Source organism: Struthio camelus, chromosome 19 (assembly GCF_040807025.1).
Source record: "Struthio camelus isolate bStrCam1 chromosome 19, bStrCam1.hap1, whole genome shotgun sequence".
In the NCBI taxonomy this organism is placed as follows: Eukaryota; Metazoa; Chordata; class Aves; order Struthioniformes; family Struthionidae; genus Struthio; species Struthio camelus.
In genome coordinates, this window is record NC_090960.1 from 10,760,027 (window position 1) to 10,772,794 (window position 12,768).

The window sequence follows — 12,768 nt, forward strand, 5'->3', positions numbered from 1 at the left end:
TCCACTCGTGGGAACGCACCTGTAAAAACCGACGGGGAGGTCAGCGCACCAAGCTACCACGGTCCCCGTCTGGAGCAAGCGCTCCCAGGACACAGGTGAAGCACGGCCTGAGGAAGCCAGAGCATTAGAGCGCGTTTCTGAGGTTACGTCTGCTCAGGCTAACGACTGCCGTTCCTGGGGACTTACCCGGGCTAGCTGAGCTCCTGCTAGCAGCGCATCCCTTACGGGACACCCAGCAAAGGCTAACGCGCCTCCGTGGCGGCTCCGGGAGCCCGCCGCGACCTGTGTCCTGGGGCAGCCCCGCTGCAGCCGTGCCCCCAGGCTGCCTGGGTCCGGATCAGCTGCAGCAGAGCCGCACGGGCTCTCCTCGGCGCGGAGACAGCCCCGGGCAACGACGCGCAGCCTTCCAGGACAGCGACGCGAGCTGCGGCAGCTCCCTGCATTGCTGCTTTATCGCCTGCTGGGGCCCGGTTCCTGACGTGGGGGGGTTTCCCGCTCCTTGCCTCTCTGTCGACGCTTGGCAGGGCGTCCTTTCACGCCACCCTGCATCGCTTTAGTTCTTCCTGCATAAATCTTGCTTTAGGGCCCCTTTTATGCTATTTAGACCCTTCTGCTCAGCGTAAGAGGATTTCAGCAAGGATGAGGCTCTCAGTTACCACAGCCAAGGGATTTTTAAAAATTAATCACTGCATCACACTTTCTTTAAAACACGTTCTGCTCAGACAAGCGCCTTGCTGACACACAGCATATAAAGCCAGTTTTTGTTTAATCAGAAACTTTGATATCCAAACAATACAATTCTGGTTTCAAATCGGCCAAAGCTTTATTTCTACTTGTCGTCTACTTGTAGGCCCAGGACTGAAACATTCTGTGGCAATATCATTAATAAGTCTTTACTGGAAAGACATGTACGGGGGCCATAGACAACATGGAAGAAAAATAGCAGCTGTACAGAGTATGTTATTTTAATGTAGGAATTTCACATTTCTAATGTAAAGTTTAATGCAAGGTTTTTCTTTAATGTAGGTTTTTTTTTTTTTTTTTAAACTATAGCTTCAGGGAGGTTTGTACAAAGCACCGTGAACCTCTCTTCAGCTTTGGCATTGTTGGTGTGCGTTCACCAGAAGCTAAAAGGTGCCTATTTGTGCAAATTAGCTTTAACTGAATTATGAGAAATGTTACAATGACAAATAACTTTAAAAAAAAAATCTCTCAAAGGATGTAAAAACAGACGCCCAGCGTGTTTAGTGCAACACTGGGAAAGCTTCACCACTGATTTAGGAAGGCTTCGTAGCCATTGCACGTTCCACTGCCCTAACAATTAAAACGCACCACTGTTCTGGCAGAACAGCATCTTATCCCAATGTCAACAGCAAAACTGCCAAATAAAAAAACGCGATATTGTAAATTATTTCTCCTGGGTGTGAAGGAGCACCTTGTACAGAAAACGTTACAAGGGAAAAATCCCACAATATTATTCTGTATAAAGTTCCCTGAGAGAAAATAAGATATAAATATTAAAAGAAATATATTGTTCATCCAAGTGAAAAGCCAATTTTCCAGAGCTCCTTTAATGTTGACAGAATACCCTCCTTGTTCCTTTAGCACTTTTCATTGTTTCACAATTTTTTTATAATACTTAACAAAAAAAAAAAAAAAGATTTTTCATCACTGAAAATGTCTCTAATAATTTCAATTATGTTCTTAGAATTACAACTGGAACTGCAAATTTCTAAGAGATCCTAATATTTCAATTGTTTGGTAATTGTTTTCACTTGTTTTGTAACATTTTTCACATTTTTCGTATCATCCTCGCTCTAGAGATGGAAAAATCAAATGTAAGGATCTAAGTTAAAGACACAGTGATATCAGGGCCAAGGTGACCAACTAGCCTTCTGAACCAATATTATACTCTGCTCTGAATACTTTGCTTTTCCCATAACAAGCTAGAAAATACTAAACCTTTCTCCAAGTCATATTTTTGAAACTATCAACCAACCAAAAAGAATAAAACCTCCTTTCTTTAATCTGTCAGAACACAATGAAGCCCAATCCAAGGTCACTCATCCATGCGATTATCCCTTGTGATGATTATTCATGAAAGAGTTGCAAAAGTAGGCTCAGAATGCTTTTATGGTTTCTAAAGAACAGGGTTGGTTCATTCTCCCTAACCTCAGGGGTCAGAATATCTCTATGTGTACTTCTATTTTATTGGTTCTCCATATTATACATTGTAATATATGGAAAATCTCATGTTGTTTATTTAAACGTGTATTTAACTGTGGTAACGACTGGGAATAATTAGGACTTCCAGGTATTTTTCTTAAAATTGTAGTAATATCTGGTAAACACAAAATATTTCTTTGCCTGCCTTCCTCAAATAGGAAATAAAGGTTTTAGTATATTAATAATGATCCATTAACAAACAAACAAACCAGCTGTTTCAAATTTTTACCAGCTCTAAATAGAACGTACTCATGAAAACCTAATTTGTCCGGAGTTGATCAAACTGCAGAACACTTGATAGAATATTTAAAGTGAGAAGAAAACAATGCATTATATTTTGTACTAATTTGAAATATGGAAGCACTAAGCGTGTTGCATTAGTAAATATATCTGTTTTAGCATCGTATTTCATGGTCAAACTATCACTTTATGTTTAAACATCGAATCATAATAAAGATTACAAAGTACAAGTAGAACATGAAGGCACTAAAGGTAGCCAGTACCCTTGCAGTGGCAATCACGTTAAAAATAATATTTTTTCTTTGTCCACGTTATCCCCGATTCTTAGGATAATTTCTATACATACATATTCAAATAAATAATTCAGTTTTCACCAGCTACATCGCAAAGGTCCCTTTGTTTTCATCTAAGGACATTATTTTACTAAAGCGACTGAAATTAGCCAATAACAGTAAATTCTATAGTTTCCAAAATTTAGGTGTTTTAGTTTGGGGGAAAGTAGTCTTGCTGTTATTTATTAATTGTACATCATGCAAAGAACATGTTATATCAGTACTCCACGATCTCCAGCATCTTAGGTTAAAACCAAAGCATGGAAGCTATTTAGACAAAGCAATTTGCGATATGGTTACACAAGCAACTGACTCACTTCCCTAGCAATTATGCTGCAGCTTCTTTGAACAGCTTAAACTCGCAAGCAGAGGTGTGGCTAACAGAAATAAGGATGCTGTCCAGGTAACCCTGAGAAATCCTCCTTACCTTTAAAAGCATCAGCTTTCAAAATTTCAATCAAAACATAAGACCCAGAACTGTTATTTTACTTTGCATGCTGCAACAACTGCCTTTCTTTTTAGGCATTCAGAGCAAAGTCCGTTCTTAGCGACAGGGACACACGGCTCTTTTGACAAGTACTGTTCGGTCTTCGATTAATAATAAATAATTATTTATTATTAAATTTTGATTATTATGCGTTTGATTAATAATAAATAGCAATTAATATAGTTGGAGCGTTGTTTTTAATTTGCACAAGATAACTTGTTTCATCTGTTGAAGAAACACCTATCTTTTTTCTTTTTAAAGAAAGCAAGTGCAATCTATCAAAGCCACGCATGAATTACAACACACTGACTTATATCCTCAAAGATAACATGTCCAGCCTTTCTTTCTCTCGACTTCTATAACCTCTCCTCCATAAATTTCCTTCTCTTAACAACCACCATGGCTTCTTTTCAATTTTCAACAGCAGAGACATATTCTGCACAACGGCTGCACAGGACATACCTTGGTGCGTCAGTCCTGCTAGCTAGGCAGCAGTATCTGCGTAATCGGTGTATCACCTTCTTTAAAAAAAAAAAAAAAAAAAAAAAATCCCTGTCCTATGGAAAGAGTTTTGTAAAATAACTGAAGACATGTTTAAAAAGACAAGGATTGTTCTAGAATGCTTCAATTAACTTTCCATAATTCTAGCATAGGAGTTGATGAACAACTAGAAAAGTATTAATTTCAAACAACTTAACCATTCTGATGGCTTTACTAAGATCTAGTTTGTATATTAGCTATGACCATTTTGTGTTTTATATTGTCACTACAAATTGCTAAATAGCTCTTTCTTAGCTACTTTATCTTGTCCAATATGATGACAACACAGCATATCGTGGCCATAAATCAAGACGTGAATCTGGGAATTATATTATTTTAAATCTACACTCACATCATACTTTTAAGAATTTTTAAGAAGCATTTTTTTGTTCACAGCACAATATTTTGCTTACATACTGTAAATTGACATAGTTATCTGACAGGACAAATTATGAAATTAAAATAAAAATAACACACACACAAGTCAGAATGCGACAACTTACAGAAGCAGCTCTTCTGCAGTTAACGTCACGATCAAACACTGCCGCGATAACCAGCGCACTGGGAAGAGAAAATACTGAGTGTAAGTAAGGAAAACACGAGAAGAAACGTGCAATGCCATCGTTTCATTATGAGCAGAACGCTCAGCATCTCAGTATTCCCTCCAAGGGGCTTACTATTTATAAACACAAGCCTAAACCAAATTTGAGTTGAAATACCCACATACTTCCTCGTTTCTCTCGTTTGCTGCGGACTTTCCAGAGCAAACACAGACAACCGCTGTCCTTACTGTATCAAAACAACTTAAGGAGTACGGAAATAGATTTAACCACATAACAAGGTTTCGTGTTTTAAACACAGCAGAGTTTTAAACCACGGACAAAATCAGCTTCTCTGTACGTGAGATTCAAACAGCGTACTTTTCAATGAAAACCTGGAAATACAGTTTCTCAGTAGCCAAACTCTCAGCAAGTCTTATGTAAGACGAGCAAAAGTAAAAGTGAAGCAATGAGAGATTTCAGCTCTCGGTACAAGAACGATCCTATCCTGTAAGTAACAAAAATCAGAAAACAATATGTAAGTTCCACTAAAAAAGTGACACACTTCAAGGTAAACCACAAAGACGTTTCTTAAAAGGTGACATGGAGATCCCAAGGCATGATTATACAAAAATATTTCTTTGTGCACAAAGACTGGTAACCCTGCAAGTTCCACTTCTTTTCACCTCAACAGAACAGGTTTTTGAGATGTGCCGCACAACTGGAGAAGAACGCCACATCCCCGGACACAGTGTCTGCCACTCCAGAAATCTACCTCCAGCATTCAATTAACTTCAGCAACAAATAAACATCACTTCAGGAGAATCATTTAAGCAGAAAATTATTCCTTTCAAACCCTGAGACTCTTCATTACATTATTTATTGACTCCAGGCAAAACAGGAAATAAATACTGACTGAAAAGTAAATCCGAGATAGCTTTGCTTTAACATAAAGATATTAATTACACTGATAACATCAAACTTCCCTGGGCAGCGGCAATCAGCTTCCTACAGTGTGGGAGACTGTGCTGTTAAAATTCACTGAAACGCACAATCAATAGTATCGCTGTAATTTCAGTTTATTTCCATCTCAGGAAAAGAGAGGAAGAGAGACAGTGCAAGACTGAAATGGAAAAATAAAAACCCATCCATTTAATATTTTAGCAAACAGATGTAAAAATTGTTCTGAAGGCAGTTAATGATTTCCTAGTACTACTTGCATGAGCAATTCCCGTCCTTGCTACAAAGATATTATGCGATTATAAGACAAAGGAAGGTAATCCAAATGACAGTGATTGCAAGAGCAAATATTTATGAAAGTATAGGAAGCAGCTTACACAGCTGTTTCAAAAAGGCGCTGGGTCAAACACATCATCTTCGTGCAATGTCTGCTAATGGTCTCCTCTGGCATACAGAGAAACTTAAAAATTACTTTAAAAGAGCGTTTCAGAAGTATATGGTTTTAATGATAGGAAAAACTCCCACAAATCCTGTAATTATACAAGAGAACATATTCAAAATTAAGGAAGTGACTGGAAATCACGCTGGAGAGCACAAATAAGCAAATTTCTGCCTGAGGTTTCACATTACGCAGCCCATAAGGCAAAAAATTATTTTATCAGTTACGCAACTTTTCAATATTGTTCTCTTCTGGAAAAAACCAAACAAAATTACCAAGCCAGAAAGCTCCGAATCCAGAGTGCTGCCCTTATTGTGTCAAAGGGACGTGAAGGTGAGTATCGCGGAGCGCTTCAGAGGAGACCAAAACCCTCCCAAGTCTGCGCCCCGTCTCCGACGGCGGCCACAAGTGACACTGATGGATCAGAGTCGGGGACAGGAGGACAGGAAAACGTGTCGCGTGGCGTCCTCGGCGTACCCCTCCTCCGCCTTTTAATAAACTGTGGCTCAACGAAGCGTCGTGACATTTCTGCTCTGCCCTTAATTTCTCCCTTAACGGACGTATTTTTTACTGAAAGTAAGATCTGCGAAACAGTTTGACCAAAAAGAGTTCACATCATGCATCTTCAGCACAAATAACTCCTCTCACATTCCGATTTAAAAGGCTGTGTAGGTCTTTTCAAACAGCAAACGTTCAAGGGCTGTCACCAGAAAACAAAGCCTGCTCTTTCCACTTTGTATTCAGACTTAAAACCTGGTTAATTTAATGCAATGCAAAACAGTTTCAGGTTATCATACACAACAAGAGCTCCTGGTCAGCTTTTCATCAAATCATACTTTCCGATCTTTTCTTTGTCTTCTGTAAGACGGACCCGTGTAAGTAAAACCAGCAAAACAACATACTGTCTAGGTGATGCCACCCGAGCTGTTCAGTGCTTCAACTTAATGCTATGTTAAGAAAAAAGAAAAAGACGACAAAAGGAATTTTGTCGCCTGTCCTCCTCCCCTATCGTATTCATAAACCAAACTACGGCCGTAGCTTTATGCTAAGCCTTTTAATAAACGCGTTTGAAACTTATCAAGCTACATTAATGTTCTTTCCAAGTTAATTCAACATTTTAAAATGCAGGCACAGTCCGCCCGGCCCGGCAGATTAGCAAGGGGAGCAACGTGCCTAAGATGAAACATGTCTAAGGTGTCTTCACCTGTCTGCTTTTGTCGTGGGAGTTTATGTGATACTCCACCAGGATTTGCTAACATAAAGAAACTGTTTATGTCAAGCAAAGTGGGATCTTTTTTTAAGCTAGTTACAGAGACGGGCCCGGACCTGCCCGCAGCGCGCCACACCTGCGGCCGCGCCGAGCGGCCCTGCCTCTCGCCCTCTCCGCCACGCACCTTTCCCACTTCCTTGAGGGACCGCGCGCCCGTGAGCACGACAAAGCGGCCAAGCGTACGCTAAGCGCCCAAACGGATCCCGAAAGACAAGCTGCAACCCCCTCGGTCCACAGCTAGTTCCTGCTTCCCGCCCAACCCTTTGCCCCGTCTCCTCTCCTGAGTGGCTCCAGGGAAAGGTAAAAGGCCTCGAAGGGGGCGAGCCGCTCGCTTCCGCGGCCGACGCTCGTCTCGTCTCCCCCCCCGCGCCAAGGCTCGGAGGACGGAGGCTGTCCGACCGCAGAAACGTCAGGTCGCCCTCCCCTCACGAGCGCCAGAAAATAAACGCGAGCCTCGTTGCTCCCTCGGAGCCGACCCTTCCAGGCCGAACCGACGCCGGACGCAGGCAGCGAGCACCTTATCCTGTCGCTAACCTCTGCGAATTCACTCCCCTTAATTCAAGCATACCACCCTGAAGCTGTGGGAAGAAGAAAATAAACTCTCACACCTGCTGCCAATTTGGCACACAACCAGACTTTCCTTCCTGAGCCCAAAAAAGGGAACAGTCTGACTTTTAACATCGCGGAAAACTCTCCTCGCTGCCAGGCGCTAGGGGAGGGAAGGCCCAGCGAGCCCACCGTGGCCAAAGGGCTCCTTTACTCCGCCGCGTGCCACAGACAAAACCTGAAAAAGCAGAAAGAGGCACCACGGTTGCTCTCCCGTAACTTTAGCCGAGAGTTATACAGAAATAAAGGTGCCGGGATCTTTAGTGTGTTACTTCAGTCCCACGATTTGGGGCGAAATGACGAAAGTTAAAACTTTCACCTGTACAACTTTTGTTCAGCTTAAAAGTTGGTATGATATCACCATTCATATTTTAATGGGAAAAATGTTCAATTCCTGAAATACACCGATATTTCATATAAACGCTCTTGTAGAAAAGAGCAATACGGAAAGTGTTTGGAACTGGAGTTACAACCAAAAAGAAAAAAAGAAAACAAGAAAAAAGGCCACCATGACGCTGCTGGAGGAAATAACTTCACAGAAGCGCGAGACGCGGTAGGCACGCAACTCTCGTCTGAAGGCAACGTTCGGATACACGAAAGGGAGAGAGGAAAAAAAAAAAAAAAAGCGATTCTCAGGATTTCATCATGGTACAAGATGTAGCTCAAAGCAACGCTTTGGATTTCCCCAGTCGTGCGGGACAAGCTTGCCCCGGAGCGAGCTGCATCATTTACCCACGGCCACACCTTCCTTTTTTCCCTTCTTCAAAAACAACGCAGCCCCGCGGGGAAGACAAAGCTGCCTGCGCTCCGACCCCGCGCGCGCCGGTCGCGGCGCTACTCTGCCAAACAGCACAGCGTCTAGCTCTTCCTAAGCGACGACTCGCTCCCTGATCACCCGCACCATCGAAGGACAGATAAAACGCAACTCCCTTCTGACTGTGCAAGAGTTTCATATAATTAAGATAGCAAGTAACAATTTAATCGCTCTACTTGTATAATAGAGTAGAAGTATGTTTTCTTTTTTATTTTCTGTTTAGACTTTAAACAGAACAACTCTGCTTCTTATTGGGGACCCGCCACCCTCCAGATAATAATTTCTACACCCAAGGGAGCAGAAATCAAATTTCCCCTATTTCCAAGGTATTAAACTATATTTAACTTTCCCCACAGGTAAGCTTAAATGGAGTGCACACATGCGGAGACCGGGAGAGAAAAATCTCCGTCAAGCAGCGTTACAAAAACAGGCCTGAACAGCAACTGCAGTACATGCAAATAGTTCAAAACATAGCAAGGCTATTCGACAATAAAAGTGACATTTCTCCTACTTTGCCAAGAATTTTCTTCTTGTGGTCCTGTAGTTTGAACAGGAAAGGGAAGGTTTTTAGAAACCAGTTTAAAAAAACTGGACTTAAAAAAAAAAAAAAACAAATAAGCAAACATTACTAAGTGCATCTTGTTGAAATACAGATAGGGAAAAATATTGGTAGACTAAGTAAAAAAAAAAAAAAAGGAAAAATTGCGTGGCAGGTATTTGAATGCTCTCTACCTATAATTTTTTCTTTCTTAAGAAGAGCAGTTCAGGTCTGCGTAGGAAGGAGAAAGGCGGGTGTATGACCTACTGCAACCTCAGCTTGTCACAGCAATATCCTGACAGTTTCATTACTTAGCAACAGAACAGTCATAAGAAAGCAAAGAGCAAACAGCTAGCACTGAATAAGGAGATATTCCTTTCAAAACTCTGTTACAAGTTTTATTAACAGAATATGATTTTTATGCGCTTCAAGGTGATTTTTTTTTACAAGCAAAAAGTGACATATTTATGTTCCCTGCCTACGTAAAAAGTTCAGCACCGAACATGACAACATACTTCCACATGCTGACAACGTAGGAAGGGCTTACATAAAAAAACCTATTTCCCGTTTTTGACAGTTGGTAAGACAGTTCTCCCAACTACCTTACAAGTCCATATAGGCTTGCAGGTAAGATAAGGAGGAAAAAATAATAATAACCCACAACCAAAATATCCCACTTTTTAATGTGTAACCACTGTACCACAATCCGAACCGGATGTGGCCAAGACTCAAGTTTGTACCACACTTCTTCAGTATTTCGGTACTCTAGTGAGCTTCCTGGACGAGATACACTACATGAAGTAGATCATGTTTAACTATATACTCACTCAACAGCTTTCAGTTACCACCAGTTCTCCAGTGCGCTTACTCTACCATCGTGACCACCTTGCCCTTCGAGTCCGAGTGCTCTTGCTAAGCAACTGGCTACTTACGCTCCGAGTTCAGCATTATCGGAGCTCCTCCAGCCAGTTAAGCAGCAATGTTAAATGACTGAAAGGATAAAGCATTTCCAAGTTCTAATACCAGGGCAAAAAATACAGTTTAGCATCTCAATCACTCATTACATTTTTTTTTTTTTTTTTTAAAAGAGATAGGAGTTTTCCTTTCAGGCAAGCAATTTACAATTTCTCCTATAAGAATTCTAATAGTTTGTATTCTCATAGACACAGATGTTTCTGCCGTGTAATTCAGCCTACAATGAGCATGATGTGCTTTGTTTCAAGATGCTGAGTTCTGCATTTTTTTTTTAAGGCAGCAACAATTTGCTTGTGGCTAGAAGTATGACTCTTCTTTAAGTAAAACAGCGACACACCTAAGGCTAGATTAAAAAAAAAAAAAGTATGTAATTATTGGCTTGCTGACACAATAGGTGAAACTGTGTGTCATACTGCATTTGAATTTTTTTTTTTTACCCATTTCTCTCTAGGGTGGCAATTCTACCTTCAAGAGTTGATCATACTCACAAAAGCTACGGCCAACATAAGAATTCTTAGTAGAGCCTTACTGAAGCGTTAATACTAGCTAAAATATTGTGCAGCTTTGCTAGAAAATTAAGCATATACAAAGCAGAACACCTTACAGTTGAGTATAAGGAATTCTCAGCTTCCTTCTCACCTCGTGTTTCTCCCCTCTCCACCCACTTATTCCAGACAAGTGAAGTTGGCATAGCTGGCATAACCTCAGTGTGAATTGGTATTACTACCATAGGTAGTATGTAATGAAGATATCAGCTATTTGGATCTGATATTCTCCGAAAAAGAAAAGCAGAACTCGTTTCCAAATAACTGAAAGCTGAAAGTCAGGAGCTTTTTCAGAAACGCAGTCGCCTTTGCAATTATGCAGGAGTTCTCACAAACAGCTTCCTGACATTAAAACAGAACATCTCAAATCTGACAAAACCAAAACGGTGAGCTTGCCTCTAACATATGGAGAATGACATTATTTTGCACCACAGAAGGGAAAAATAATAGGTAAGAGAAATATATTGCAGGAAGCATCACAAACAGAAGAAAAATTCTGATAAAAAGATGGCTTTCAAACTCAGGCTTTGGGGTGTTTTTTAAGTTTCACTTACGGAACAAGCTTGTTAGATCTTAAAAGAAAGCTCAAAGCTGTTCAATTTAGTCAGAGGATGGAAACAGCCTCTCATGAGGCTGCTGACCAAATCTACAAAAAAATATCAGTTTTGAACCAGACCTTAGCATTCGTATGGATACACGTATCCCGAAGATGTGCTGGCAGCAGGAGTACAAATCTATTCCTGCCAGTTTAAACTCAGCGTAGCTGGTAACAGGCTGTCAGAAACGCTTGGTAACGTTTTGGTCACAGGTGTCACTGTCTTCGTTGCTACCATTACCCATGCTGGTTAGATTAAAAATAGCCCAGGAGTACAACCCAAGATGAAATCACACCTTTATTTTACTGTGCAAGCACACTTTTAGGTACCCTTATCTTAATAAGTTCATAGTATATATGATTTACGATGAACTCAGCTAGAAGACAACTTAAATGCAGCCCTTCAAATTAAAATATTTCCTTAAAAACTCACTATGGAAAATATCACCATTCATGGCATGCTTAACTTAAGCAGGTCCTTTCTGCAGTTTTTCTGGAAGCCGTCCAGGAGCACTGGATGGTCTCATCTTCTGACATAACTTGGTGTTATGAGATATCTCTCCTTTAGTCTCTAGTTTGTGCTGGATGAAACATGATCAAAACAACATGAAACTGCTTTACCAGAAACACAATGCTGTAGAAGATGTAATTTTTGTCTTCTCACTTTGAAGAAAAGACATGAAAGCAAAAAAAAAAAAAAAAAAAAAAAAAAAAAAGGTTGGTCTCAAGAACCAAACAGTGGATTAGGTCCCAAAAACCCTGCAGCAGGTTCCACACACATATGAGATACTGTCAAGTGACCCTGCATAGACGGACCAGCACTGCAAAGTGAGGCTACAAGGATAGAGCAGCAGAGATCGGAAAGAACAGAGTGTACTGGGCTCCAGGAATAAGAATGGGCGTGCAGGCCTTGAAGACCATCCCAAAGAACTTTGAAAACAGGTTTTAACGAAGAAAGAACAAGTCACATCTTCTGTATGCACCTGCCGGGCTACATAGTTAATCCTACATTTCCTTGCAAGAGTCAGCAATTTCCTCCTGGATCATTAGAAACCAGTGCGCATCTGAAAAGGTAAGAAGTAACTTGCTCCTTATGCATTCTCCTCTCCTGCTATTTCCAGCTCTGTACGACTCCATAAAGCAGCTCCCCAGGTTTAGAGCAGTTTGTTATTTCTTCCCGTACTGCACTAAGATGCCAAAACTTCCTGAATCTATTTCACAGAGCTGATCGTACGACCAAGCAGACCAAAGAGGATCCCTCCAACAAAAAACTCATGAATTTCTCTGAATCTTTTTACTGTGGTGTTCTTTAGATTTTTCTTTGGTTTTGTTGTGACAGATAAAGAGAAGGACATGAAGTCGTCATCACACACGATAAGGAAGTATTTAGATACATTTCAGTCCAAAAAGTTAAACCGCATCATACTGCAACAAGAAGATTTAGGCTTCAACAATTACATGGAAAGGCAATTGTATTATTTATGCTACTTCCCCACCTCCCCTCGCCAGCGTATTCAATTATTTCTGAATCTTAAGATATTCAGCACATCTGGTAATTTTTACTAATATCACATATACTTTGAATGATGTTATTTCAGAGAAACCAAAATTGCTGTTCCTTGGAGAACAATGTCCACAGCTCAGTAAATTTCATCCGCACTA

The 12,768-nt window shown here is 40.7% G+C and overlaps 1 protein-coding gene across 6 annotated transcripts in view; it reads right to left on the reverse strand.

The window, feature by feature from the left end:
* TBCD (tubulin folding cofactor D) overlaps nucleotides 1–12,768 on the reverse strand; it is a 131,972-nt gene that overhangs the window by 61,854 nt on the left and 57,350 nt on the right. For all 6 annotated transcript variants that reach the window (XR_011135445.1, XM_068913428.1, XM_068913427.1 and 3 more), the window contains one exon: nucleotides 4,329–4,386. Coding sequence is in view for 5 of the 6 variants with exons in the window: in XM_068913428.1 (XP_068769529.1) it covers nucleotides 4,329–4,386 (58 nt within the window). In the remaining variant the exon portion in view is untranslated. The remainder of the gene's footprint in view (nucleotides 1–4,328; nucleotides 4,387–12,768) is intronic.